Source organism: Condylura cristata, unplaced genomic scaffold (genome assembly GCF_000260355.1).
Source record: "Condylura cristata isolate star-nosed mole 26May11 unplaced genomic scaffold, ConCri1.0 scaffold00008, whole genome shotgun sequence".
Taxonomy (NCBI): Eukaryota; Metazoa; Chordata; class Mammalia; order Eulipotyphla; family Talpidae; genus Condylura; species Condylura cristata.
Window position 1 is genome coordinate 16,038,192 of NW_004567109.1, and position 26,765 is coordinate 16,064,956.

A 26,765-nucleotide genomic window follows, 5' to 3' on the forward strand; every position below is an offset into this window, starting at 1 on the left:
GCTGGAGGTAGGGGCAAGACAACCCTGAAAATACGGCTATGTTTAAAATCAACACACTGGTAAAATTCCCACAAGCTAAATGTGATTAGGCATATGTGAAAAAAGTTCCAAGGACTGTAAATGTGAGAGCTTTACTTTCTCGGCTCTCAAACTTGGTAGCTTCCACTCCCTGGAAAAGTACAGGAGACCAGGAGATCAAGTCTGAAGCAGCTCGTGGGGCAACGTGGAGCAAGACCGCTAGTCGCAAATGAGGAAAGCGAACAGGGAACTGAGCCTCCTACTCACACTCGTACTTCCGATTGACTGGCGGATACTTGGTCTTGATCGCCTTCTGCTCTTCGGTCAAATTATAATCTCGTACATCCTCCTCTTCCTGCGCCATGACAGCCGTGTTGCGCACTCCACTTCCGCCCTTCATCAACCGGACCTCAGCCTTGATATAAGACTTCCGCTCTAGACCCCACCCCCTGACACACACCCTTTAAAGAGCCAGGACGCTCTGCTCGCTGAGACACTTTGTTCGCAGTCGTCTTTTTCAGGCCTCACGGTTGGGAACTTTTCTTTAAAAAGCCCCATTTTCTGCTCATGCTTCCTCAATCAATTCTAAAATCTAAGGAAACACATAAGTTGGGGGTCTTTTGAGTAGGGGTCATGTCAGCCAGACATCTCCAGTTTTAAGTGATGCCTCACCCCTAGAGTTTGTAACTTGAACGCATGATAGATTATTCATCTGAGAATTTTTGAAGTAGTGCGTTTAGCAGCCTTTAAGAAAATGGCTGCCCCCACGAGAGTGCGGACGAAACCTTTGTCACGTGACCACGGGTGGACTCACTGGCAGCAGCCCCGCGCGCGCAATCGAAGGAAATGGGCTCTGGGCGGTGTAGGGGCAGAGGTGGAGCGCGCGCTCTGCCTCCGCGAAAGCGTTTCTGAGCGTCCGGATAGGCTACAAATGCGGCTGCCCCGCCCCCTTCGCCGTTCAGCGCGCTCCCATTGGCTACCGTTGGCGCGAAGGTGCGCGAGTCGACCCTCACGCAGGAGCGGCAGGAAACAATAGAGGCCGCGCGCGCAGAGCGAGCGCCCGCAGCCTCCCCGCCCCTCCCGCAACGCTCGACCCCGGGATCCCCCCCGGCTTGCTTGCTCGCCATGGCCGACAAGGAAGGTAAGGGTGCGGGGGCCGCCCCAGAAGGGCGGGAAGCGGGGGTGCCGGGCTTGCGCCGCGGCCTCGACACGGCCTAACAGGGCGTGCAGGCCCAACTCTGCTGAGTGCGGTGCCCACCGTCGAAGGGCTGAGAGGCAGTCGCCTCCCGGGCGAGCTAACGGCGCGCCAGTTCTGAGAGCTGAGGCCGTCGCCGGGCGAAGCTGGCGGGGGGCGCGGGAGGGTGTTTGGCCCTTGTCCGCGCTCGCGTCGGTCAGTCGCCTCTCTCGAGGTGCTCCCCACCCGGTCCCCTCGCCCCCCGGGTCGCTGTTCCGGCCTCCTCGCCCGTTCGGCGGACCGGCCGCCTCCGGGAGCATGCGCCCGAGGCCCGCGCCTCGGCGGCTAACGGGGTGCCGGCGGGGAGGACCCGGGGTCGTTCGGGCTCCGCGAGGGGTGGAGAGGGTGTTGTGGCTCCGCCTTGAGATTTATCCAAGTCTCTTGCCGAGATAGGACTCAGCCCCCGTGCCCATAGCTTTGGAAATCAGAACTCGGGTTCCGTTTGTGTTCACTAACTTAATTTCTTCAAAAAATATTTAGCAGCCTTTGATGACGCAGTAGAAGAACGTGTGATCAACGAAGAGTACAAAATATGGAAAAAGAACACCCCTTTTCTTTACGATCTGGTGATGACCCATGCTCTGGAATGGCCCAGCCTAACTGCACAGTGGCTTCCAGATGTAACCAGGTGACGTGAATCTCTTGAACGTTATTTTAATGTGTTCTTGAAGTAGATTTCTTACGTTGATTTCTCCCAATTTTCCTCTCTCCAGTCACCCGTAGAGGGCACGTGATGTAGACCTATTGGTGACATTTTTTCTAGGCCAAAAAGACAACATGTGAAACTGTTTTGTAATTTAGCTGATAAGAAAAACTTGTTTCTTTTTTCTGATACCGAATTGAATAGCCATGTAACGACTGTAGTTGACCCAGTACTGTAACACTTGTCAGCTTCCCAAAGTCCTGTGATTCCAGTTCTTGCAATAAAACCTGAATCTCACAGTCACTGGTAGTAGCTGGTTAATCCTAAAATGAGTGTGATGAGGTCTCTGTCTACCCTAATAGAGATGAAATGTTATTTCATGTAGCTTACACTTGATGGTGTACTGGTCACATTTGAGGGCTTACACATTAGGTAAAACACAGTCCCTGCTTTGACTGTGTATATAAAGTATAACAGGACAAACTAAAAACATAAGTGTGGCACAGAGGAAATGATCAGAGGTTGGAAAAGTTCCTCAACATAGATATCAGGAAAGCTTCCAGGAAGAATTGACAATGCCAAGATGGTGAATAAAGTTTTGGCAAAACCAGTGTGCATTGTTGGAATAGTGTTTTTTGTGTGTATATTATAAATTGTAATAATGAGTTTTTTAAATTACAAAACTGCTTTACTATTCAGATTAGCAATTAAAAATTGTATTGTGTGTTAAATATAAATGGATTCCATCAAAACTTAGCTTTAGACAACAAGATATTTGCAAAAGTAGTTTTAAATCTCAGCAATGGAACTTTTTAAAAATTTTTATTAAGTAATGGAAATTTTATATAAATTTTAATAACTTAATTAAGACTGCACTGCTACCTTTGCAGTGCATTAAAAATGGGGTGATCTAACTAAGGAAGTTATACAAATAAAAACTACATAGGAATTTAGAGTTGGAGGCTTCTTTATCATGATTAAGAATTCCTAATAGTTAATTTGAGTTCAGCTTAAGTGAGTTTATATGTTTCTGACAGGTAGTACAAACCATTTAGGACCTATGGCAAAATATTTAATGACAAATAATTCAATGGTGATTCCAAATTTACTCTAGTTCTGCACTAAATTATGTATATTGGTCCCATAATAGGTCCTAAATACTAGGCCACCTCATCCATACTGTTAAATTCTGGAACCAATATTTTTTAAAAGTTTCCCATGTATAAGTATAGTTTGTTTACACAGCTTGAAAAGCTGTAAATTAATACAGAAGTCCCCAAGATTGAAATCTATACTATCATCTTAGTAGCTTTCAGCTTTTGCTCATTTAAGTAGGTAAACCTTTCTGCAATGTTTGACATTGATCCAAATACCTTGCCATTTCCATCTTTTTAAAAAATATACTCATGAAGCAGTGTTAATTTTTTTTCTTAAGATTTATTTTTTAGCGAACATACCTAATGTTGAGCATTTAATTTCTTGTGTATGTGTTCTTTTTCTATTATAGTTGTTCATATCCTTTGGAGGGGAGAAAACCATGTGCTTGTAGTTAGTTCTTTACTACCTCCTCCCACCCCTGCAGAGGAATTCCTATTGGTAGCTTCTGGGTTCTTGAATTTTCATCTGCTTATTTTTGTCTTCTCTGGAGTATCTTACTGGTTTTCCCCAATATGACTTGTTCTGAATCGTATACATTATATATTGTATATATTCTTCCATATTGTATATATTATTTCTGGGGAGGTCCTCCCCCCTCCCCATATCACTTTCTCCTATTCTTATTTTCTTTTATCATAATTGATTTTGGTTTGACATTTCTTAGGGGTTTTTTTTTTTTTTTCCTTTCTCCACTTAATTCATTTATAAGCCCCAATGAATTGTACTTCCCCAGTGAACAAGGATTTTTTCCCACTTGTGTGTTCTCAAACATACATCATAATCAGTTTGGAGGATTTTAACACCAAGTATCTAATCCTAAGTTTCTGAGTCACTAGATCTGGAGTGGATCTGAGAATATGTTTTTGACAGAAGTTTACAGATGATTTTGATACTCTTGGTCCTAGTATACTCTGAAAACCTCTGCTGTCATCTTTACACTGTTAGGTTAACCCTTCTGGATATCTTAAGTGATGTTGTGCTCCTTAGAAATTTTCTATGGTTGTTTCCTGTAGTACAGAGTTTAGAATGCCCTAAGCTGGCATTTAATTACCCTACAATCTGTTTTGAACCTGCTTTCTAGCCTCTCTCACTGTGTTTTCCCATATGCAAAGTCATATTTTAACTTCAGTCCTACTTTTGTTACTTCATTATGTGATTTAGGTAAGGTACTTAGAGTTCCTAAGATGCAAGTGTCTTCATCTTTAAGTGGAAATATGAAGTCATCGTATTTAAATTACATGAAGAGTGTAGTGTGCTTGTAAACTTTCCCTTTTGCTCACTTTTGGAATACTGTCTCCCACTGCCCTTGTCCTACTTGTCCAGATTTTATATATCATTGAGACACATTCAGCATCTCTTCATGAATACTTAATTCCAGAAGTAATAAGTAATCCTTACCTAAACTCCTTTTTTTTATTATTTAAATAAGATTTATTTGTGCGTATAAGAACTAGGAAGGGAGGTGAAGGGAGATGAGAGAATTCACCAGATACAGAGTGGGGAGTGGAACAGGCAGATAGACTGAAACACACTTTTGAGGGGAGCAGTGGGTGGGTCAGGAGAGATCTACAGCACTATGTGGGTTACTTCCTCTGGCAGGGGATCAAACTCAAGCTGCAGTGGCTGCTGATAGCTTCAAAATGCTATGCTTTAGCCCTTTGTGTGCCACCAGGGAGGCCCCTAAACTCACTCTTGTGTACCTTCATGTGGCATATATATTGATTTACTTGTTTACAAAACTCATTGTGTCCGGTTTTTTGAGGATGAGAATCAAATTTTAATCACTTTTTACTCCCATTGTATTTGGAGTAATGTGTCCATTGATTGGGCAATTCGTAAGTCTTAAAAAGTTTACCAGTGGCCTCCCTGGTGGCTCAATGTGTTAAAGTCTCAGCACTATGAAGTAATCCACGGTCACTGTAGCTTGAGTTAGATCCCCAGCCAGGGAGGTGACTCACATGGTGCTACAGACTTCTCCTAACCCACCCTCTACTCCCCATTGTTGCTGATGATTCTTGTCACCCACTGCACCTCTGGCCTACGCTGCAGTTCTGTATGCATAAATAAATCTTTAAAAACAAAAAATTAGTTTGCCTTATGCTGTTTATCCTTTTCATTTAAGTGAAGTTAACCTACCAAGTAACCTAAAGGATGAGTAGTTGAATCATGTTTTATTCCAGTAGACATTTCCCCTTTAATCATTGTAAATTTTCAGCCAAGTAATGAAGAGTTATAAGGTGAAGTGCCATATATTCCTGTAGTTATCCTTATGTTTGTATTTATGGAAGACAAAAATAGAAAATGTGATTCTTAATGACTATCTCAAAACTTGATTGTAATAATTACTTTTGCATACATGTATAAAACTGACTTTTACAGTTTCTCTTAGGGTTACTAACTTGTAGTGACCATCTATTAACATTACAGACCGGAAGGGAAAGATTTCAGCATTCATCGCCTTGTCCTTGGGACCCACACATCAGATGAACAAAACCACCTTGTGATAGCCAGTGTGCAGCTCCCTAATGATGATGCTCAATTTGATGCTTCGCACTATGACAGTGAAAAAGGAGGTATGATCCTTACCAGTGAAAAGTAATGATGCAAATGTGGGTTACCTCTTTCATGGCTTTTAGGAGGTCATAAAAAGGATGTACAGTTTGATAAAATTGTCTTAGTTTAGAAAGATGATTGGAGCTTTGGTTTTGTTACCTTTCCTATAAACCTTCCTCAACTATGGTTGTGGTTGGGGATTTCTGGAATGAAAGAGACAAAAATCTACCATACATTGCTGTTCCGCATAGAAGCTATTATCCCTAAGGGGGTGAAAATTGGTTCTTAAAGGGGATGATATTAAAATTTCATGGGCAAGGATCAGAAAGAATGTCTTAGAAGGTTTTTTAAGCGATAATGAAAAAAAATATTGCACAACACATGCTTAAATTTTCCTTTTCAGGTTTGAAATAATAGAAGTAACTTAACAATGGCTCTTGCTATATATAAAAGAATTAAATGAGCCACTTAATTACAGAAGTCTCCACTTATCAAGAAATGTGTTAAGACCTCAGTAGATGCCTAAACCACGGATATTGTCCAAACCCTGAACATACTATGCCTTTTTCCTGTACATACATACCTATAATAAAAGTTTAGTTTGTAAATTAAGCACAGTAAGAAATTATAATTATTGCAAAGAGATGGAAGATGGGTTTTCTTTGTGCTTCTAAAGGTTAGGTATTTGCTTTTTTAAATACATTTCTCTTTGATTAGTGGAATCTATGTTTTGCTCTTAGTTCTCAAGGGCTTCAGTGATTTGTCAGAATTGTAATGTTCATTTAATCTTTAGATTGTTCCATAGTTAGCTTGGCATGGTGCAGAATGCAAAATAAATTCATAGGATAAAAATCAACAAACTTGATTTTGTGTCACTGACCTAAGTGACTAAATATAAAATACGCTTACTGGAACAATACTGAAAGTAAAGAATCAGGACTGATGGTGCTGTTTACCTCTCACTAATCATGTGGTTTGAAGTAGTCATTTAACGTCTTAAGCCTTAGTTTCCTTTCTAGTAAATGAAGATAAATTGTCTTTAAATGGGATTTTTGATTGCTTGACTACATTGTAAATACTTGGATTGGTTATATAGTAGATTATTCTTTAAATAAAAAGGAATTATAATATTGAAGACTTCTCTCTTCCCCATAAACTTAGCCCTTATAGACCACTATTAAATTGATATATGATTTTTCTGAATAATTTGTCCCATTTATTGTAATACTTCATTCAACAAATAGGTAAAGTGCTCATATGCTAAACATTTTTTCATGGTGCTTGAACTAGAGCATAAAATATGCTTTTCCAGTCTGGTGTGATTTCTACGTGAGCATACAAAGACCTATCTCTTGATGACTATATGCTTGTCATTATTAACCATCTTTTATTGACATTCAAGTGCCAGTCTTCAGATTTCAAACACAGTTTTTGTACAGGCCTTGTCTACAGTTTTGCTGTAGGATAATTTTCTAAGTGGTATGTTGGGTCAAAAGCAAGAACATTTTTAAATATAATTAATAACTGGGCCTCCCTGGTGACTCCCTGGTCTCAGCACTAACAAGCTATCTCCAGCCACTGCAGCATGAATTTGATCCCAGGCCAGGGAGCTGGCCCATGTGGTGCAGCAGACATCTCCTCTCCCACCTTCAACTCCCCTCAGCAGTGTATCTTAGTAGATCTGCCTAGTCTGCTCCCCACTCTGTCTCTGCTGAATCCTCTCAATGCCCCCACCTCTGGCCTAGATCCCAGTTCCTTTTTGCATAAATAAATATTTTTTTCTAAAAACTTTAATTGATAGTGTAAATAAATTGTCTTTAAAAAAAATAAGCAATCCCACCACAAGCAGGTAATTTGTGTCTCTGTGCCCTTGCCAACAGTAGATTTAATATTATGCTTGTACTAAAAAAATTGCCTTCTGTCTTTTTTTGCCTTTTGTTTTTTGCTCATTTCTCTTTTTTTTTTTTTTAAAGATTTATTTATTTGTGCATACAGAACTGGGGTACAGGCCAGAGGCTCAGGGGCGGTGAGAAGCTTCACCAGAGACAGAGTGGGGAGCAGAACAGGCAGATCTACGAAGTACACTGCTGAGGGAAGCAGCGGGCGGGTCAGGAGAGGTCTGGCTCGCCATGTGGTCTCCTCCGGGCAGGCGGCAGGCGGGAATCGAACTCATGCGGAAGTGGCTTCAGATTCTCAGTGCTGTGCTTTAACCCGCTGCGCCACCAGGGAGGGCCTCTCTCTTTTTTTTAAGATTTATTTATTTATGCATAAAGAGTTGTGCAGGCCACAGTGCAGTGGGGGAGGGGCTGGAGATGGGGTGAGAGGCTTCACGGGAGACAGCAGCAGGAAGCAGAACAGGAAGATTGACAGTGCCCATTGCTGAGGGGAGCAGCAGGTGGGTCAGGAGAGGTCTACCATGCCATGTGTATCACCTACCTGGCTGGGGATCAAACTCATGCTACAGTGGCTGCTGTGAGCGTCACGGTGCTGCGCTTTAACTCATTGCGCCACCAGGAAGGCCCCTCTTTTGGTTCTTTAATAAGTTATACCCAACAAATAGATTGTGGACACTTTTTCCCCAATTTCTTATAATCTTAAAGGCTTGTTTTGGTGTTCAGTTTAGAATAAGTTTTTCCTAAGTGTGTTAGGTTTTTTTTTTTTTAATACTATGGTGTATTTTAGATATACACTCATCTGTCTGGTAACTGAGTTTTTGAGGTTAAACCGATTTGTGTTTATAGTCTCCTGTCCTTTGTCCTTACTAATACTTAATGATACAAAACAGTTACAGATACCAGTTAGTATGATACATGCATTTGCCTATATAAATCACCAAATCCTTACTAGAAAACACACATTACAGAAGTTTTGTGGGTGGTTGTTAGATAGATAGCTTTCTAGTCTCACACACTGCTCTCCGATGAAATGCTCTAGACTCTCAGATTGAACTTGATTACTATTTACTTGGTCCTTTTTTGTTTGAGGTAATTGATGGCAGACAGTTTCAAAATGTCACTGATCATTCAAAGTGAAAGAACTGTGGCTTAGGCCTATATTGATATTAAAAGAATTTGTGTTTGTACTAGATTAGGGCCTGACTGATTAGGTCACATTTTTGAGCTTCCTAAAAATGTAAGATTTTACTTGAGTCTGTTACCATGGTCTTAAAATATTAACAAACATATTTTTAATAACTTATTTGGGGAATGTTTTTTAAAAATTTTTCTTTTGACTCAGAGTCACTAAATCATAATGAAACAACTGAGTATTTGCTTCAGGATGTTAACATTCACACTTACACTTAGTTTCAGAATATTTAATAGACTTAGAAAGTAATTTAGTAGTAGAAAATCAGAATGCTAGAGTTACCTGGTTGCAAAGTTTGGTTAGATAGGATAGTACCTTGGGGGGAGCGGAAGGAAGCTGGAGGTGGTCTATATTTTTATTTGGGATGGTAGTTCCCCTGATGTATACAATTTTGAAAATTCATTAGGCTACTCACTTTTACTACATTATGTTTACTGTATACTATGTTTACTTTATTATGTTATACCTCAGTTTTTTAAATAGTGTTTAAGGCAAAAACAAGCAAATAAATAAAATAGGAATACAGTTGGACCTTGATATTTATTCAACTACACGTTGATCAAATTTTCTTTGTTCAAGTGTGACCTCTGTGGATCAGCTTAGACTTGGGAATCCCTAATTATTTTTTAAGTAGATATATCCTCTTAGAAACTTAAATCGTCAATCTTGGAAGCTGACTTATTACTGTACTTGTACTACCCAGCACCAAAATAATCCACATAATATAATGACTATCCCTTACTTTTTGAGCTCCATGCCAGCTGTCACTCTTCCCTTACTACTGGTATCTCTCTTCTGGCAGTTATTAAGCTTTTCTGTCTTAATCCTCCATATTTGTGTGTGTGTGTCATTCAGTGTTTGGACAGAAAGTTCCTTAAGATCATGTTGCATTTCTTCCCTTTTTTGTATATTGTAGATACTTTTGGTTTGTAGTTAAGTAAAGTGGTTAATGTTTTTTGTTACTGTTTTGCTTCTTTAGAGTCCCGTTTTCAATTTTAGTTTTGTGGCCTGTTTATGAAATGCTTGCCTTTTTTTTGTAAAGATTTATTTATTTATACATATTGAACTGGGGTACAGGCCAGAGGTGCAAGGGGTGAGAAGATTCACCAGAGACGGAATGGGGAGCAGAACAGGCAAATCTACTGAAATACACTGCTGAGGAGACTAGCAGGTGGGTCAGGAGAGATCTGCCAAGCTCTGTGGGTCACCTCTTTCTGGCCAGGGGCTGAACTCGTACTGCAGTGGCTGCGGAGAACTTCATAGCTGTGCTTTAACCTGTTGCGCCACCAGGGAGGGCCCTAAATTGTTTGCTTTTTAACTTACAAAATTATTTTGAAATTGGAAGTTGTCAAATAGGCCAGCCATGTTACCCACTTATATCCTTTTTGAAAGGAATCTTGTCCTTTAAAATGTGACTCTTGCGTAACAATGCTAATTGATAGAGCATTGTTTATTATAGCTATATATTATATCAATATTATATCACAACTCTGGTAAATGGATAAGAAATTGAGGGCGGGCCCTCCCTGGTGGCGCAGGGAGTGGGTTAAAACACAGCACTAAGAAGCTAAAGCCACTTCAGCATGAGTTTGATCTCTGCTCCGGAGGTGACCCACATGGCAAGCAGACCTCTCCTGACCCGCCAACTGCTCCCCTCAGCAGTGTACTTCAGTAGATCTGCCTGTTCTTCTCCCCACTCTATCTCTGGTGAATCTTCTCACCCACCACACCTCTGGCCTGTACACCAGTTCTGTAAACATGAATTTAAAAATCTTTTAATATAAAGAAAAAGAAATTGAGGGCATTTTCCAAATCACCAAGCTTGTCAGCACTCATTAGGCCATGCTCTGGCTCTTTTTTAGTAATTTCAGCTTCCTTCTATAATTCCTGTACTAATCATTAACTACCTTTGTTTATACATTACTTTGCCAAGATTACATAGTCACAAATTATACATTTTATAATGGTACTTAGAGAACTCTCTTAAGTGCATACAGTGGTCAGATGTGGATTAAAAAATGTTTTTGTCTAGTCCCCCTTACCTACCTGGTTTATTTCAACCAACGACTGGTTGGCAAGTTTAAGTGGGGGGTTGGGAAAATGGAACCAGCTGTTGTGGCTGTTTTTCCTTCACAGGCTAAGAGATGGTGAAATGCAGTATCATATTTCAGGAAAATCATCTCAAACTAGAACTTCAGTTAAATGATATAAGAGGAATGCTTTAGTATCTAGCACAATGTATAATCAACAGCAGCTTAGGTTTTATTTAATCTGTAAATGAGGTTTGAAAGCCTGATTGTGAAGTAGAGTTACAGTATTCCTACCTTCAGGTGGTAATGTGAGACTTACTTAAGTATGTAACTGCTTAGAGTCACTGATATGTATAACTGAAAGTACTAGATTAGCAATCAGAAAAATAGGGGCTGGGTTAAGGTTCTGCCATAGTCTTATCACTAATGAACAGATTAATGTAGGTGCTCAAACCTTCTACTCCCTGTAAAACTTTTGTTAGATAACTGGATTTCCCTATTGTGTAGGACTAAAATCAAATGAAATGAGGGGTATAAAAGTACTTTATAGTGCTAATAAATAGCTGCATTATTTCTAGTATTGTATCAGATGGCAAAAAGCCTTGCTAGTGTCATACTTTGAGTAACATCTGTTAAGTAGCTGTTGCTTTGTCCTCAGTTGCAATTAATGTATCTTATTTACAGAATTTGGAGGTTTTGGCTCAGTTAGTGGAAAAATTGAAATAGAAATCAAGATTAACCATGAAGGAGAAGTAAACAGGGCACGTTATATGCCCCAGAACCCTTGCATCATTGCGACGAAGACTCCATCCAGTGACGTTCTTGTTTTTGACTATACAAAACATCCTTCTAAGCCAGGTACCTGCCTTTTTCTGTCATGTATATAGAGTCATTACAGGAATATATTCCACTCAATCTGAATTTAATTGCTTGTTTTTCTTTGAGATCTTGTGGCTTGTATGTATACTCCTTCTCTCCTTGGTGTAAAGAAACACTTTTACATAGAAAAGGTGATGGTGTAGCTTAATAAACATATTTGGCTATAATTGGTTTCTGTTGCTTATAAGTACCAAGAACTTTAGACCTCTTGATCAAAATTCCATTATACTTTGTAGCCCCAAAGAGGCAATAGACTGGATAGTCTTGATGTGTTTACTTTTCAGACCCTTCTGGAGAGTGCAACCCTGACTTGCGTCTCCGTGGACATCAGAAGGAAGGCTATGGGCTTTCTTGGAACCCAAATCTCAGTGGGCACTTACTTAGTGCGTCGGATGATCACGTATGTGTCCTTCGCATGTAAATTTGAGCTAGTTATCAGTTGGTTTCTTTTCTGGGTATGTGGTGAAGGAAGATTCTTCCTTTTAATATAATTATTAATTTTACATTTAAGACCATCTGCCTGTGGGATATTAGCGCTGTTCCAAAGGAAGGAAAAGTGGTGGATGCGAAGACCATCTTTACAGGGCACACAGCTGTAGTAGAAGATGTTTCCTGGCACCTGCTCCATGAGTCTCTGTTTGGGTCAGTTGCTGATGATCAGAAACTTATGATGTGAGTAGAATCCATTCTTGAGCTTTTTCTTCTTATTTTATCTAAATTTTAGGGTTAATTGCCTCTTTCAATCTTTTTTTACTGAAGTTGGGATACTCGGTCAAACAATACTTCCAAGCCAAGCCATTCGGTGGATGCTCACACTGCTGAAGTGAACTGCCTTTCTTTCAATCCTTATAGTGAGTTCATTCTGGCCACAGGATCAGCTGACAAGGTCAGTTTGGTTTAAGAGAAAATGTTGGGTGAATTCCTCCTGCTTCTTTTGACTATATAGAAATCTCTTAGTTTTGGGCTTCCTTTTCCTTTTTTTAATAAAAAAGCTGGTAATTGTTCTTGTGGGTTTTTTTTTTTTTTTTGTACACAGACTGTTGCTTTGTGGGATCTGAGAAATCTGAAACTTAAATTGCATTCCTTTGAATCACATAAGGATGAAATATTCCAGGTAAGAGAAAATAAACTAATGTCACTAATTTTTCATAAAACCTAGGTGTGCTAGTGGTTTATCATTTAGTAATAGACGTTCTCTGTATGACCCTGCTAATCTCTTTAGGAATTAGGATTGTTTACCTCTTGGTACTTCTTCAAACTGGACATTGATCACCTACATTCTTGAGATAACAAGAAAACCATTGTTTATCTCATCAACCTGTCCTGACATTCCTTCCGTCAGTCTGCCTGTTGTTCTGCTCTCCACTCTTGTCTCTGGTGAATCCTTGCACTGTCCCAGCACCTCTGGCCTGTACCCCAAGTTCTGTGTGCAGAATCAATCTTTAAAAAAAAAATTAGTGAGGCATGTCCTGTTTCTAAAACATTACTTTAAAAGTTGGTTTTGTCAATGTGTAAGAAATCAAAGATACTCAAAATTAATTGTGATGGCATGAATGTGACATCTGAACTGGGCTCTGGATGAGCCCTATTTTAGCACACATAATCTTTTTAATCTTTTTTTTTTTTTTCAGTTCTGCCTGCTCAGTATTTATTTTGGTTTTCACCCTCTCTCTTTGCCCTTGCTTAATTACAATGGTATTCTTGCCTGAAGGGTATCCATATTCTTCCCTAAGTATCGCTAGTTAATCCTTTTCTTTGCCTGGTGGAGAACTTTCTTTGTAACAGTATGTGATGTTGCGTGTATAATAGCTAACTTTAATCATTGTAAAGAGTTCTTGGTTACTTATTTGTGATACTGAACTCATAGTAAGTGCTTGGGAAAATAATTACTCTGCGTGATTTGTACTTCTTAAGTCAGAATTGGATTATGTTTTACTAGAAACCAGAACTAGACCATAGGAATAGATAAGGTGAGATCTTGAAAAATACAAGGTGGAGTAGAACAACAGCTTAATTGTCTTAGGCTTAGGAATATATATTAAGTTGGGTATATATCAGTATTTTAGTATTTTCCTCTCAATTTTTTTAATTGACAGCTTTTCTGTTTTCTTCATTCTGATGTGTAGGTTCAGTGGTCGCCTCATAATGAGACTATTTTGGCTTCTAGTGGTACTGATCGCAGACTGAATGTCTGGGACTTAAGGTAAATCTTATTAATTACTCTTTGGGGAAGTTTTCTCTGTTGACAATTACTGATGTTAATTGTTCAGGGTAAATCTGTTTTGACTTTTAAAATCTTGTTGTACTAGTAAAATTGGAGAGGAGCAATCCCCAGAAGATGCAGAAGATGGGCCACCGGAGTTACTGGTATGTTACAGACACTCAGTGGCATTTAAATGGGCTGTATTACCCTCTGTCTGCTTTTCATGTCTTTGCTTTCCTTCCTCTTTCAGTTTATTCATGGGGGTCACACTGCCAAGATATCTGATTTCTCCTGGAATCCCAATGAACCTTGGGTGATTTGTTCTGTATCAGAAGATAATATCATGCAAGTGTGGCAAATGGTAAGTTGTATAGTCCTTTCGGAGGTTAAATATATGGACATAGTGACACTTAACTGGCATCTGTTTAGCTTCCTCCTGCATATCTGTACTCTAGCATTTCAGCTGCCTGTTTTTAACCTTTCTAGTTGTCCCTCTGATACCTCAAATTCAGCAAAATCATATTTTTCATCTCTTCTCTCCCCTTTCCTCCTTCTGACTTAATTATTTTCTACGACTCCAATGTTTCTCCAGTCTGCTGACAGAGAATTTGAGTTCTTAATTATCTATTCATCTGAGTCTAGATCACTTTTTACACTGTGTCTGCAATGTTTCTCCCTGACCTTAAAATATCCAACTTCCCTATTTATCTGTCACACCTTAGTGGGTTTCTATTTGATAGTGTGTGTGTGTGTGTGTGTGTGTGTGTGTGTGTGTGTAAGATTTATTTATGCATAGAAGAATTGGATTATAGGCCAGAGGTACAGGGGGTAGGTGGGAGTGGTGAGAAGATTTACCAAAGACAGTGGGGTGCAAAACAGGTAGATTTACTGAAATACACTGCTGAGAGGAGCAGTGGGCAAACTAGGAGAGGTCTACTGCACCATATGCAGGTTAGTTCCCTGGCCAAGGATTGAATTCAGGCCTTAGCAGTGGGCTTTCACAGTGGTAGCACTTAGATTTAACCCCTAGGCCACCTGGGAGTCCCAAAAATGCTTAACTTTTGAATGATAAAGTCCAGTAAATTAATTCCAAAGGAATTTGGGGTCTCAGTGTATATCTAAAACTAGGAAGAGTGGGCCCTCCCTGGTGGCGCAACAGGTTGAAGTCTCAGCAGTGTGAAGTTATAAGCAGCCACGGTAGCTTGAGTTCAATCCCCAGTCCAGGTGACCCACATGGTGCAGCAGACCTCTCCTGTCCCATCTCCTGCTTCCCTCATCAGTGTGTTTTAAGAGATGCACCTATTTTGTTCCCCACTCTGTCTCTGGTGAATCCTCTCACTCCTGCAGCTCTGGCCTTCACTGCAGTTCTTACATGCATGAGTAAGTAAATATTTTTAAAATATTTACAGAAAGTTATGAATCCCAACCAGAAGGGAAATGGGCTCCCCTACATAGTCAGTAATCAGTCAGCTAATGGTATTTTAGTAGTTTTGTGGGAATGTTGTAGGAGTCAAGACTATACTACCTTCAAGGGCTTCACATCCAGCCAAGCTGTTAGACTCATTTTTTTTCTAAAATTGTGGTATAGGAAGTAGACATTGGATCATTGCAGAGAGTTTCTAAAACCTTGGGATTTTCTGAGTAGTAGTAGTCTTTTTTTTTTTTTTTAAGATTTATTTATGCATACAAGAGCTGGGGTGTAGGCCAAGAGATGTGATAGGGTGAGACAGGATGCACAGTGTGGAGCAGAACAGGAGGATCCACTGCTGAGGAGAGCAGCAAGTGAGGCAGGAGAAGTCTTCTATGCCATGTGGGTCACCTCCCTGGCCTGAGATCGAACTGGTGCCTACTAGTAGCTTCCTAGTCCTGTGACTTAATTTCTGGTGCCACCAGGGAGGCCTGTAGGAGTCTCCTTTGCTACTTAAAAGGAAACTCTATTTAGTATCAGATTGGGACTGGTCTGTAGGAAGTGCAAACTTGATTAGAGAGAGAACTTTCAGTCTCATTCCATTCATAAGTGGGGTAGGGACTGCGAAACTCTATATGAAAATTTTTTTTTTTTTAATTTGTTGATGAGTTTATGGTGAGTTTATCTTTGCTAGGACCATGGCACACCCTGGGAGGACATGCAAACTGTGTTCCCTTTTCCACCTTCTCTGCATATTTTCTGTTAGCTGTTCTTGATTTATAACATTTATAGTGAACCGTTAATAGTAAAGTACTTTTCTGAGTTCTGTGAGTCATTTCAGTGAATTACCAGACCCAATTTAGGAGTTTTTTAGTAAAGTAGGACAGAAATGCATGTAGCCTGGACATAAAAGGCTTCAAACATGCTGAAGTGAGGAAAGTTTTCTGGGATTGAGCCCTTAGTCACAGCCTGCCAAAGTCTGATGCTACCTCTGGGTAGTTAGTGTCAGGATTGAACTGAATTATTGAGGACCCTGTTAAAGTAGTATTAGAGAATTGATATCAGGGGAAAAGCTACCACAGAATTGTATGTATTTCATAGCACAACAGTCAAATTATAAGAACTTTGAAGACAAGACTACCCCATCTGCTGTGGCATCTAGGCTAGTGACCTATGCACGGATGTGACAGATGCTGAGAACAGTATAAAAATGGTTTTTGTATATAAGATTGTGCCTTTGAATATAGGTATTTCATCAAGTAGTAGAGTTTATTTTACGTGAAAGCAATTTTTCTTTTAAAAACATAAATTGCGGGTCCTCCCTGGTGGCACAGCGGGTGAAAGCACAGCACTAAGAAGCTAAAGCCACTTCAGCATGAGTTCCATCCCTGCCTTCCCCTGAGGTGATCCCAGTGGCAGACCTCTCTTGACCCGCCTGCTGCTCTCCTCAGCAGTGCACTTCGTCAGTCGGGCCTGTTCTGCTCCCCACTTTGTCTCTGGTGAAGCCTCTCACCGCCCCTGCACCTCTGGCTTGTACCCCAGTTCTGTATGCATAAATAATCTTTTAAAATATATAGAGAGAGAGAAAGAGAGAGAGATTTGTACATGTTTCTTGTTAATGGGGAAGTTCTCTTTGTTTAATGTACAATTCAATGGTTTAGTAGTTTTGCAAATTTGTGCAACCATCACATTTACCCATAAATGAGACCCCCTATTTATTGGTCGTTACCATTTTCCTCCATTCCACCCCAACACTAGGCAGCACCACTCAACTTTTGTCTGTGGATTTGCCTATTCTAGACATTTACTCTAAATGAACCCTTACAGTGTTACTGACTTTATTACCAAATTAATACTGGTGTGTGTATTTTTTTTTTATTTATCAATGTAAATATTTGTGTTGCTTTTAAGGTTTTTGACAATTATAAATAAAATGCCTGAAGAACTCATGGTTGATTGTACAGACCATACTTCATAATCTGTCTCCCTGGTTTAATGTATTTTGAAATACTAAAGATACTTTTCTCTTTTTTTCTTGTTTTTGGGCAGGCAGAGAACATTTATAACGATGAAGACCCTGAAGGAAGTGTGGATCCAGAAGGACAAGGGTCCTAGATTTGTCTGTACTTCTTGTGATTTTAGACTCCCCCTTTTTCCTCTCAACCCTGAGATTGATTTAACACTGGTTTTGAGACACAGACTTGTTCAGCTAACCCTCTACATTACGTACCTTCAACAATGTTGTTAGCTCAAACAACAAGAGGGTATTTTCTAAATATTAACTGGAGGACTTTATTCAGCAAAGCCACAGACTTATATTTAAATTTTCTTCAGGAATTTTGTAGTAACAAAGGTCTAAAGTAGCCACAGAAAGGGGAATGTTGTGTGTGGTTATTTTTCTTCTTCTACTGCCCCAGGTTTTTCAGACTCATTTAAATAAAGGTTAGAGTGAGTAAGGAATAGAACCAAGTGAGGTAGGTGTCTGAGCCATGATATATAAAGATTGCAAGATGGCCTTTTTATTCAGGAAATAGGGGAGATTCAAGTCATAAATTCCTACTCTAAAGTCTTCATACCTGACTTTGCAGGATGCACATTTTTCTATGTAGACCATTTTCTCAATTTCTTCAGTTAAGTCAAAGCTGTGTGTTCCTCTTTTCCCATATATTTTTGCTTGTTAGTGTATTTCTTGAGCTGTTTGCATATTATTTCTTTCCTTTCTGTGAAATGGTTTTTTTTTTTTTTTTAAAAAAACTTGGGACCACCAAGTTGTAAAGATGTATGTTTTACCTGACAGTTATACCACAGGTAGACTGTCCAGTTAAGTTGAGAAGAGTGAATTGATAGCTTGTATTTGTTTTTAAAATTAAATTAATCCTGGATAAGAGTTGCTTTTTTTTTTTTTTTTAAATAGGAGTTAGTCCTTTACCACTAGTTTGATACCATCTCTGTTTGGGTGACCTGTTTTGCCAACAGGCCTGTTACTCTCCATGACTAACTGTGTAAGTGCTTACAATGGAATAAATTGCTTTTCTATATAACCCCATGCTGGTGGGTTTTATTTAGTATACAATATCTATCGAACACCAATTCCTGGCTTCTAGAAGAATTGTTCAGGTCACAATTGTTTTCTGTGATCTTTGACACTGAAGAGCAGAATTAAATGTAATAGACTCAGAACAATAGAAAAGAGATTTTACTCCTTCCCAGGAAGTGAAAAACATAAAAACACTGAATCAGAGGTACATGGATTAGTCTTTGATAACCATCTTTTTGAAGTCAGTATCTCTAGAGAACTACATGGACTTTCTAGAACATCAAAGGCAGTGTGGCAAAGAGAATTTAAGGCAAATTTAAATTTTCAGAAGTTTGAACCTTTTCTCACAAAGGTTGAGTCTCCCCAGTATGTTTTTCACTGGATGCTGTACGTAGAAGTTAGAAATAATAGATTCTAACAAGTGCCATAACCAGGTAAAATGCCTGATTCTTTTGCATTCAATTTAACTGAGTAGATCCTGCTGACCCAAAGTCATTTTCATGGTGTAAAATCTTTAGAGAAATCTGAATATCCTTATTTAGCTTTTAGGTTCAAATCTGGTTTAGTTCCTTTTCACCAAGTCAGTAACTCTTTTAGAGAATTAATGAAAGTTATTGTGAATTATGAGTAAGCTATGAGTCAACTTAGACTTAAAGGTAAATGCTATAAAAGGATTCATTGAAAGTGTTAACACTCATGGCTTGAGAATACTCAAATTGTAAACTTTTGTGATAAAAATTGGTTGCCTTTTTGATCCCTCCTGGACGCCAAAAATGTTTCTGGTTTGTGTCAGTATCAGGCAAGACAGATCTTCACAACACTGCAAGGATCCTTTAATCAGTGTGAGGGCTGCTGCTGCCGCCGCATGGGACACTCCTTCCTCTTCTCCGCATTGAGATCAGTACTGCAGTCTATGAAATAGTATCCAACTAAGAGCAGGTTGGCGGTGTTCTGCCTCCAGCCAGGCCTAGAATCTTTTTAAAACAGTTCAGCCAATACTTGAAACTTTCCCAAGGAACTGCTTGCCAATTCCCTGGCACTCCCTTCTCTATTTGGGAAAAAAAAGTATGTTGTACTTAATGATCCTTTGTTAAGAAGGTTTTGTTGTTTCTGGGTTACATATTCGGCCATATGTTTCTAAACAGCCCCTGCAAGGTTGAAAAAAAGAGGAAGTTCATACCTTCTGTAACTTTAAATAACAAAGCATAAATTTCAAGTTTGTTAGTGTAGGCTATGTTGGGGAAGAAATACTAATACTAAGAGTTTGATTTGCATATAATCCTGAATGACTCTCCCAAATAGTTAAGTATAAAATCAGTTAAGCCTGGAAAAACAGTAATAGAAAGTCCTAGCAAATGAAGAAAAGCTTCAGTTAGTTATTTGTGAATTTATACCCAAGATGTAAGACTGACTAGGAAATAAGAATTTATAGGTGTCTGTCTCGTATTTAACTTGACACAGACCTTTATTAATTTCCTCATCTAAGAGAATATAATACTTAAAGAATATGAGGACATATTGGTATATAAAATTTATGGGCCAAATGTATTACTCGTTCACATAAATTATAATCCTGTTCTTTGGCCTATAAACAACACCCTCCAGTAATTTTTCAGTTGCTGTTATATATTAATTTAGCTTTGGCCTCCTTTGCCGTGGTCTGAGGTAGCATAACTGCCTTTTCTGCTATTCCAGGAAAACGGTACAGCAGAGTGGAGGAAAGTAAGGAAAGGAATGCACAGGGCCGAGATGTTTCATCCTACTACAGAATTCCTGGTGGTAACTGGGATATAACTTGAGTTCCAGAAATTGAAGCTTTCCAAATGAATCCTGAATGTTTAGAGATGTGTTATTCCTAAATGACTTGTCATTAGATACACACTTAATATTTTTTAAGGTATTAGTATTGTTAGGAAAGCAATATTAAAGCAATTATAAGTTGCAATATTTGTTATCCACAAAGATCACCTTGAGATTGTGTCTCGATTCCACCTGCCTGAGGAGTGGGATCATTATCCTGTTCCTGGCTCTTGGGTAGCTTAGCCCTTTAAGAAAAGAGAGCCATTTTCCATCTGTCCATGGGTGAGCATAATGGTTTGCCAAAGTCATTTTTGTCATTGTTAAATGGGTGCTATCTACCCTCCCGACCACCCCCTTTGCTGGTGTTAGATGAGATTTGGGTAACAACAAAAACTGACTTATAAGTTGCAAGTTCTTCAGCAAGGCTGATCCTTAGCTGCTCCATCTCTTTGTTCTTCTGTTGTTGGAGTTGCACCCCACTTTTTAACTGCCTCTGTCGTTCTTCCATTTCTTCCAGCTGTTCCTACATGAGAGGGGTCAAGAACAATTTTAATTAATAAGAGTGAAAGTTTGACATTGTCCATTGTTTATAAAGCATTTTCTTGCACATTTTAAATCTTTTTTTTTTTTTAATATTTGTTTTTTATTCATATAGAACTGGGGTAAAGGCGAGAGAGAGGTGCAGGGGAAGTGAGGATTCACGAGAGACAGAAGGAGAGCAGAACACACGGATCAATGAAGTACACTGCTAAGGGGAGCAGCGGTGAGTCAGAAGAGGTCTGCTGCACCATGTGGGTCACCTCTGAGGCCAGGGATCAAACTTGGCACTGAAGCGCCTTGCTTGTAGTACTATGCTTTAACCAGTTGTGCCACCAGGGAGGGCCACATTTTAAATCTTCATAGCAGTATTGAAATTAAGAGTCTAGCCTTCCCTGGGGGCACAGTGGGCTAAAGTTGGCCATGGCCCCTTTGGTACAAGTTTGATCCCCACTCTAGAGGTGATCCACATGGTGCAACAGACCACTCCTGTCTCGCCTGCTGCTCCCCTCAGCAATGTACTTGTGGTCAATCTGTCTGTTCTGCTCTCTGTCTCTGGTGAATCTTCTCACCACCCCTGCACCTCTGGCTTGTACTCAGTACTATATACATACATAAGTAAATGTTGTGTTTTTTTTTTTAATGTCTAAGAGGTGGTTTTATCCAAGTGACATTGCTTTTGAAGGAGGCTTATCTGTTAACTGCTTAACAGATAAGCTTAGTAGAATGCTGGAAAAGATGGACAGGGACTTGGGACTTCTTAGTTTCAGTTTTAAGAAGGATTAGGGAGGCTATTCATCTAGCTAAAGCTTTTTTTTTTCTCCAAAGATTTAAATATGAGTACAAGAACTTGGGTTCAGGCCACAGTGCAGGGGGTGAGAGGATTCAACAGAGACAGCAGGGAGCAGACCAGGCAAATGTACTGAAATACACTGCTGTAAGGAGCAGTGGACGAGACTGGAGTGGTCTTCTGTTCTGTGTGGTCAGCTCCCTGGCCGGGGATGGAATTCCTGCTGCAGTGGCTTTGGACAGCGTCATAGTTCTGCATTTTTACCTGTTGTGCCACCAGGGAGGGCCCTAGTTCTTGCTCATTGTGCAGTTTGTTTCTGTTAAGATAGTTTTTATAATGTCTTACCTCTTCAACTTCATTTAAGTTGCAAGAAACCAAATCTTTGTGGAAGCAATATTAAATATTAATAGAATTCTAGGAGAGCAGTTTATAGACATTCATAGAAGATTGAAAAAAACAATAGTGCAGTTTTGTATTTTAATCTTTTTGAAGTCAGAGAGTCTCCACTTAGTATTTACCATAATGTCATATATAAGTTGTCTGTACCCAAGGAGTTGAGGTAAGGAAGATGTCAGCAGTCAAGTCTCTGGCTTGGGTCCTTGGGAAATAGGAGTTGGAAAGGGAGGGTTGAAATTGGAAGGCCTATTTTAAAGGGGCAGTGACTTCACCTTGGATTTTGAAGAATAACAACATAGGAATCCAGTTTGGGTACATGCTATTATTAGAAGGCTCTAAATAATTTGTTCTCTGAGTCATCCTTGATATACCTGTGGCACATCAGTCTACAGTTTGATTCTCTGGCTGAATCTCAACTTGCATAAACATTGTCAAAGGGCCTTTTTTTAGTGCATAGCTTTGGCACCACACAGAGAGGTAGGTGAGCCTTACCTAAGAGTGTCATCTGCAGGGAAACCTCATCAGACTTGTGTGTCCCAGTTCCCCAAGCCTCACTAGCAAGCCTGTTAAATTGGTGAAGCACAAGAAGTACGTGCTTGGGAAGGCAGTCTGCCCCAGCCGTCATCAGCCATCAAGGAGTATCAGAAGAGAAAAACTGTTAGTCACTGGCATCCAGTCTTCATCCTGTGTAGTACCACTAGATTAACTTTCTAAAAACTGCTCTAGTTTGACCCATATCTTTGCCTTTGTTCCTGCCATTTATATTACATACCACCTAGATAGCATCTGCTACAGTATATTTTCATAATTCCTGTTTGACTCAAATCAGGAGGTTCCTGGTTCTTAGTATGTCCAAGATCGTACAAATAATGCCTACTGATAAGCACAAAGAGCAGGAGCCTCCTGGTGGCCTAGGAGTTAAGTCTCTGCTCACACTGCCAGGGCCCAAGTTCAATTCCGGCCAGGGAGCTGACCCACATGTGGCACTGCAGATGTCCGGTCTTTTCTGCTCCCCTCAGCAATGTAGTTTGGTCTGTCTATCTTCTGCTCCCCATTCTGTCTTTGGTGAATACTTTTCACCCCCTCCCCACACCTCTGGCCTATACCCCAGTTCTATGGGGGGGGGGGAAGTAAGCATATCCCATGTTTCAGCATTAGTCTACCAACGTCAAGCTAAAAACTGACATTCTTAGCCAATTCTTAACCCCACCTCTGCAGCCAGTACCAATTTCTACTGATTTTACCATCCATGTCTCATTTTTCTCATAGTTTTAAGTTTCCAGGCTATTTCAACACCGCCACTTAAAAGAGTATACGCCTATAGGCCAGGCACTGCTCTACAAATAGTAACTAGTTCATTCCTTGCAACAGCCTTATGGTAATGATATTACTAATCCCATTTTATATGTGAGGGAACTGAGCCAAAGGCTAAGTCATTCGTCCAGAGTTTCCTAGTTGGAAGTGGCAAAGCCAGGGCTTGACAGCTTATACTCTTAACTGCTTTATTGCTTTCACACCCATACATGCTTTGGTGTGTCTTTAAACTTTTCCATGAAATCCCAGGGAGGAGGCCAGGTTCAAGTGCTGTTTTATATGTTGGCATTTCATTTAAAATTCTGTTTGGAAAAAAGGGTCTGTAGCTCTGGAGAAAATATTTAAAGACCACTGGCCTAAAGATTACATAAAACCCTTTACAATCTGGTCCCAGTTGACCTGTCTAGTCTCACCTCTACTGATATATATGTATATATATACATACATATATATATGTGTATATATATATGTGTGTGTGTATATATATATTTTTTAAGATTTCTTTCTTCATACTGAACTGGGATACAGGCCAGAGGTGATGAGAGGATTCACCAAAGTGGGGAGCAGAACAGGCTGATTGACAAGTACACTGCTGAGGAGAGCAGCTGGCAGATCAGGAGAGGTCTGCCGCGCCATGTGGATCACCTCTGGGGACCTGGGATCCAACTCACACTGAAGTGGCTGCTGCCGCTCACTTGACAATGCTGCGCTGTAACCCCCTGAGCCACCAGGGAGGGCCCTACTTACATTTCTTATCTAGACACAAGCTCACTTCCCAATAAGTGTTCTTATATTTTTGTATAATTTCCCTCTGCCTGGAATTCCTTTCCCTTAGTCTATCTATTGAATTCATTCTTCAAAGCTCTGCAGAAACACCTTACGTTCATTTTATCTGGTGTCCTTTCTGGACTGTAATGTGCTTGTGAGCAGGAACCTCTCCATTCTCCAGTTTTCATCTCTTGCCAGTGCAAAGTTCACTGCCTAGTTAGAAAGTTGGAACTTAGAAGGTATTTGTTGACTGAACAACAAAGTTGATGGTGATAAAAAGATGAAACGTGCACAACTTAAGATTGAAGTATACCCTTGAAAAGTAAGCAAGTTACCTCCTAGGCCTGGATTCCATCTTTAATTATGGTATAGCAATAGGAGACACTCATCAAAGGTTTTTTTCATGGAAAGATGATCTAATCTGAAATCCAGTGCAGTTATGAAAAATCACTGATAAAAATTCTATCTCAGAAAACTAACTCAGTGAATTCCCTGTTTATGGTACCAACAGCCTAGTAAGACTTGCCTGAAGTTTCAACATCCTCTGATTTCTTACCTGTCTGACCCATTCATTTAATAATAGATTTATTCTGCATTTGTTCTAGCATTCTCCCCTTTCCTTTTATTCCATTGTTGTTGTTTCCTCTTACCTAAAGTAGTTACTCCCTATACGTCTCTGGGTCTCCAGCCCATTCATTGTATATACTGCCACTAGTGATTTTTCTACAATTAGAAAATCATGTTACTTCCTGGATTTAAGTACCTGTTTTGAAGCAACTGACTGATAAAGTACAAACTCCTCCCTAACTTTGGATTTCAAAGTCTGATGTGGTCTACTCCCACCTACATTTATAGTTCAGTGCTCAGCTCTGTACCTTTTACATGTAGCTAAATTACTAATTATGAATATGATGTTAAATAAAATTACCTCCTATTTCTCCTATTTAATTGGTTATTAGACTTAAAATTATATAGCTTATATTTACTTTGGGCTTTGATTAATATTGGTGTAGATATTGCCTGTAACAGCTCAAATAAGATCTCTTCCATGAAGCTTTGAGTTAGCCCATGGCTAAAAATGTTCATTTTTCCATGTGACTCAACATGCACATCACTTAAGTTACATGTTACTTCTATCCTGGATTTTAACTTTCATAATGGTAATTGTGAATGTAATATTTGTTTGAATGTAAGTTAAGAATAGTATTTATGCTATAAAAAAAAAAAACAAAACACTAAGTGCCCTTCCAATAGCTGATGAACCAATAAAAAGGGATGAGAGTAAAAAAGGGTGGGAGAGAATACTTGCATATATAGTTTGAAATAATTTAGTGTTGTGACCAATGGAATGAGTTTCCAAAGACAAGAAAACTGCTCTGAAAGGCTCCTTGTGGCCTCACACTGCAAAGTCACTAAGAACTGGGAAAGAGCACTGCAATACTGGGGTTTGGTCAGACAAGGGGTCACATTACTCTAACTCAGCTTCAATAGCCTCATCTATTAAAAAATGATAATACTTGAGGAACTAATGAGAAGATCAAACAAGATAACTGGTGTAAACATGCTGTATGTACAGAGTGCAGATGATCGACTCCTGGCACGGGCATGAGAGTGAAGTGAATGGTGAGTGACTGGCCCCAAGAATCCCTTACTCTTCCTACATCCCATCATATCCTCAACCCCAAAGCGTCTGACACCAGTCACCGTTTCCTTCCCAGGCCAAACCCCGCACTTCCGCGCACGCCCAGTGGGCCTACCCGGTACTGCTGCACCTCCTCGTCTCGTTTTTGCCGCACAAGTGTGATCTGGTCCTCCAGGTTTCTGTTCTGCAAGTGGAGCTGCTGGGCCTCTGCTTGCAGGGGCCTTAGAGCCTCTTTCATCTCCTGGATCTCAGCCTGGGTTTTCTGTAGTGCTTTGGTTGCAGCTTCCTTCCTCTCCAGGAGCCGCAGCAGCTGAGGCTCATACTCATCTTCCAGGCCCTGACGGCTCTCTGCCACGAGGTTCTCAAACTGGGTAGAGAGCCGTCGGCTCTCCTGGAGAAAGTGCCCATCGCTCTGGCTGGGAGGTGTCTCTAGTTGTTGCTGTAATTGCTCTTTCTGTTTCAGGTAGGTCTCCTTGAGCTGGGCCAGCTCCTCCGACAGCTGGGCCGCTCGAGTGGTCAGCACTTCCCGGAAATCGGCAAACTGGGCCACGTCCTGTTGGCGGCACTCCAGCTGGTATTGATAAGCCACACACTCCTTTGTCACTTTGAACAGCTTCTGCTTGACCAGCCGGATCTCCTCCCTTAACCCATCCCTCTCGAGCTCTGCTTGGGCCTGTAGTTTGTAGGCAGCCAGGATGTCCTGATGGACTTGCTGCACCTCCTGCAGGGCGGGTTCCCGGAGCAACACCAGCTCATGGACGAGGTGATCCCGCTCCTCTTCCAGCTGGGCCACAGCTTGGATACACTGCTGGAAACGACCCTCTAGCAATTCTAGGTCCTCTATGCTCAGGCTCTCCTCAGTGCTGGGGCTAGACCCTGTTCTGAGGTTCTCAGGGGTGCGTTCCTCCATGCTCATGACTGTCTCTCCCCCATAAACAGTCTGCTCTGGGCTTATGGTCTCTTCTAGCTTCATGGATTCTTCCACACACTGCATCTCCTCTGGCTTCCCCTCCTCCACACCCTGTGTCTCTGGCTTCACAATCTCCTCCCCATGTTGTGTCTCCTTCACACACAGTGCCTCCTCTAGCTTCACAGTCTCCTCCCCATGCAGAGTCTCCTCCACACACAGTGTCTCCTCTGGCTTCACAATCTCCTTCCCATGTGGTGTCTCCTCCACACCCTGTGTCTCTGGCTTCACAATCTCCTCCCCATGCGGCGTCTCCTCCACACGCAGTGTCTCCTCTGGCTTCACGGTCTCCTCCCCATGC

General features: G+C 40.5%; 3 protein-coding genes across 3 annotated transcripts in view; 1 reads left to right on the forward strand and 2 right to left on the reverse strand.

The window, feature by feature from the left end:
* The window catches only part of ZBTB8OS (zinc finger and BTB domain containing 8 opposite strand), an 11,247-nt gene extending 10,806 nt beyond the window's left edge, over nucleotides 1–441 (reverse strand). The window contains exon 1 of the mRNA XM_004678751.2: nucleotides 286–441. Coding sequence (XP_004678808.1) covers nucleotides 286–418 — 133 coding nt within the window. The 5' untranslated portion in view covers nucleotides 419–441. The remainder of the gene's footprint in view (nucleotides 1–285) is intronic.
* A 584-nt stretch (nucleotides 442–1,025) lies between these two features.
* RBBP4 (retinoblastoma binding protein 4) lies at nucleotides 1,026–18,254 on the forward strand. Its single transcript, XM_004678753.2, has 12 exons — nucleotides 1,026–1,159; nucleotides 1,733–1,880; nucleotides 5,481–5,626; nucleotides 11,408–11,581; nucleotides 11,887–12,002; nucleotides 12,114–12,274; nucleotides 12,362–12,488; nucleotides 12,639–12,716; nucleotides 13,729–13,805; nucleotides 13,912–13,969; nucleotides 14,056–14,166; nucleotides 17,263–18,254. The coding sequence occupies exons 1-12, from the start codon at nucleotides 1,144–1,146 to the stop codon at nucleotides 17,326–17,328; spliced, it is 1,278 nt and encodes a 425-aa protein (XP_004678810.1). The 5' UTR covers nucleotides 1,026–1,143; the 3' UTR covers nucleotides 17,329–18,254.
* The window catches only part of SYNC (syncoilin, intermediate filament protein), a 9,266-nt gene continuing 606 nt past the window's right edge, over nucleotides 18,106–26,765 (reverse strand). The window contains exons 2-5 of the mRNA XM_012722098.1: nucleotides 25,613–26,735; nucleotides 20,449–20,573; nucleotides 20,219–20,295; nucleotides 18,106–19,398 (exon numbers count right to left, since the gene is read on the reverse strand). Coding sequence (XP_012577552.1) covers nucleotides 19,388–19,398; nucleotides 20,219–20,295; nucleotides 20,449–20,573; nucleotides 25,613–26,735 — 1,336 coding nt within the window. The 3' untranslated portion in view covers nucleotides 18,106–19,387. The remainder of the gene's footprint in view (nucleotides 19,399–20,218; nucleotides 20,296–20,448; nucleotides 20,574–25,612; nucleotides 26,736–26,765) is intronic.

Excerpts from the sequence above, each read along its gene's own strand:
- RBBP4 (XM_004678753.2), top strand. Across the intron at positions 11,582-11,886 it reads AAAACATCCTTCTAAGCCAG|ACCCTTCTGGAGAGTGCAAC; the intron begins GTACCTGCCTTT and ends TTTACTTTTCAG. Across the intron at positions 14,167-17,262 it reads TCATGCAAGTGTGGCAAATG|GCAGAGAACATTTATAACGA; the intron begins GTAAGTTGTATA and ends GTTTTTGGGCAG.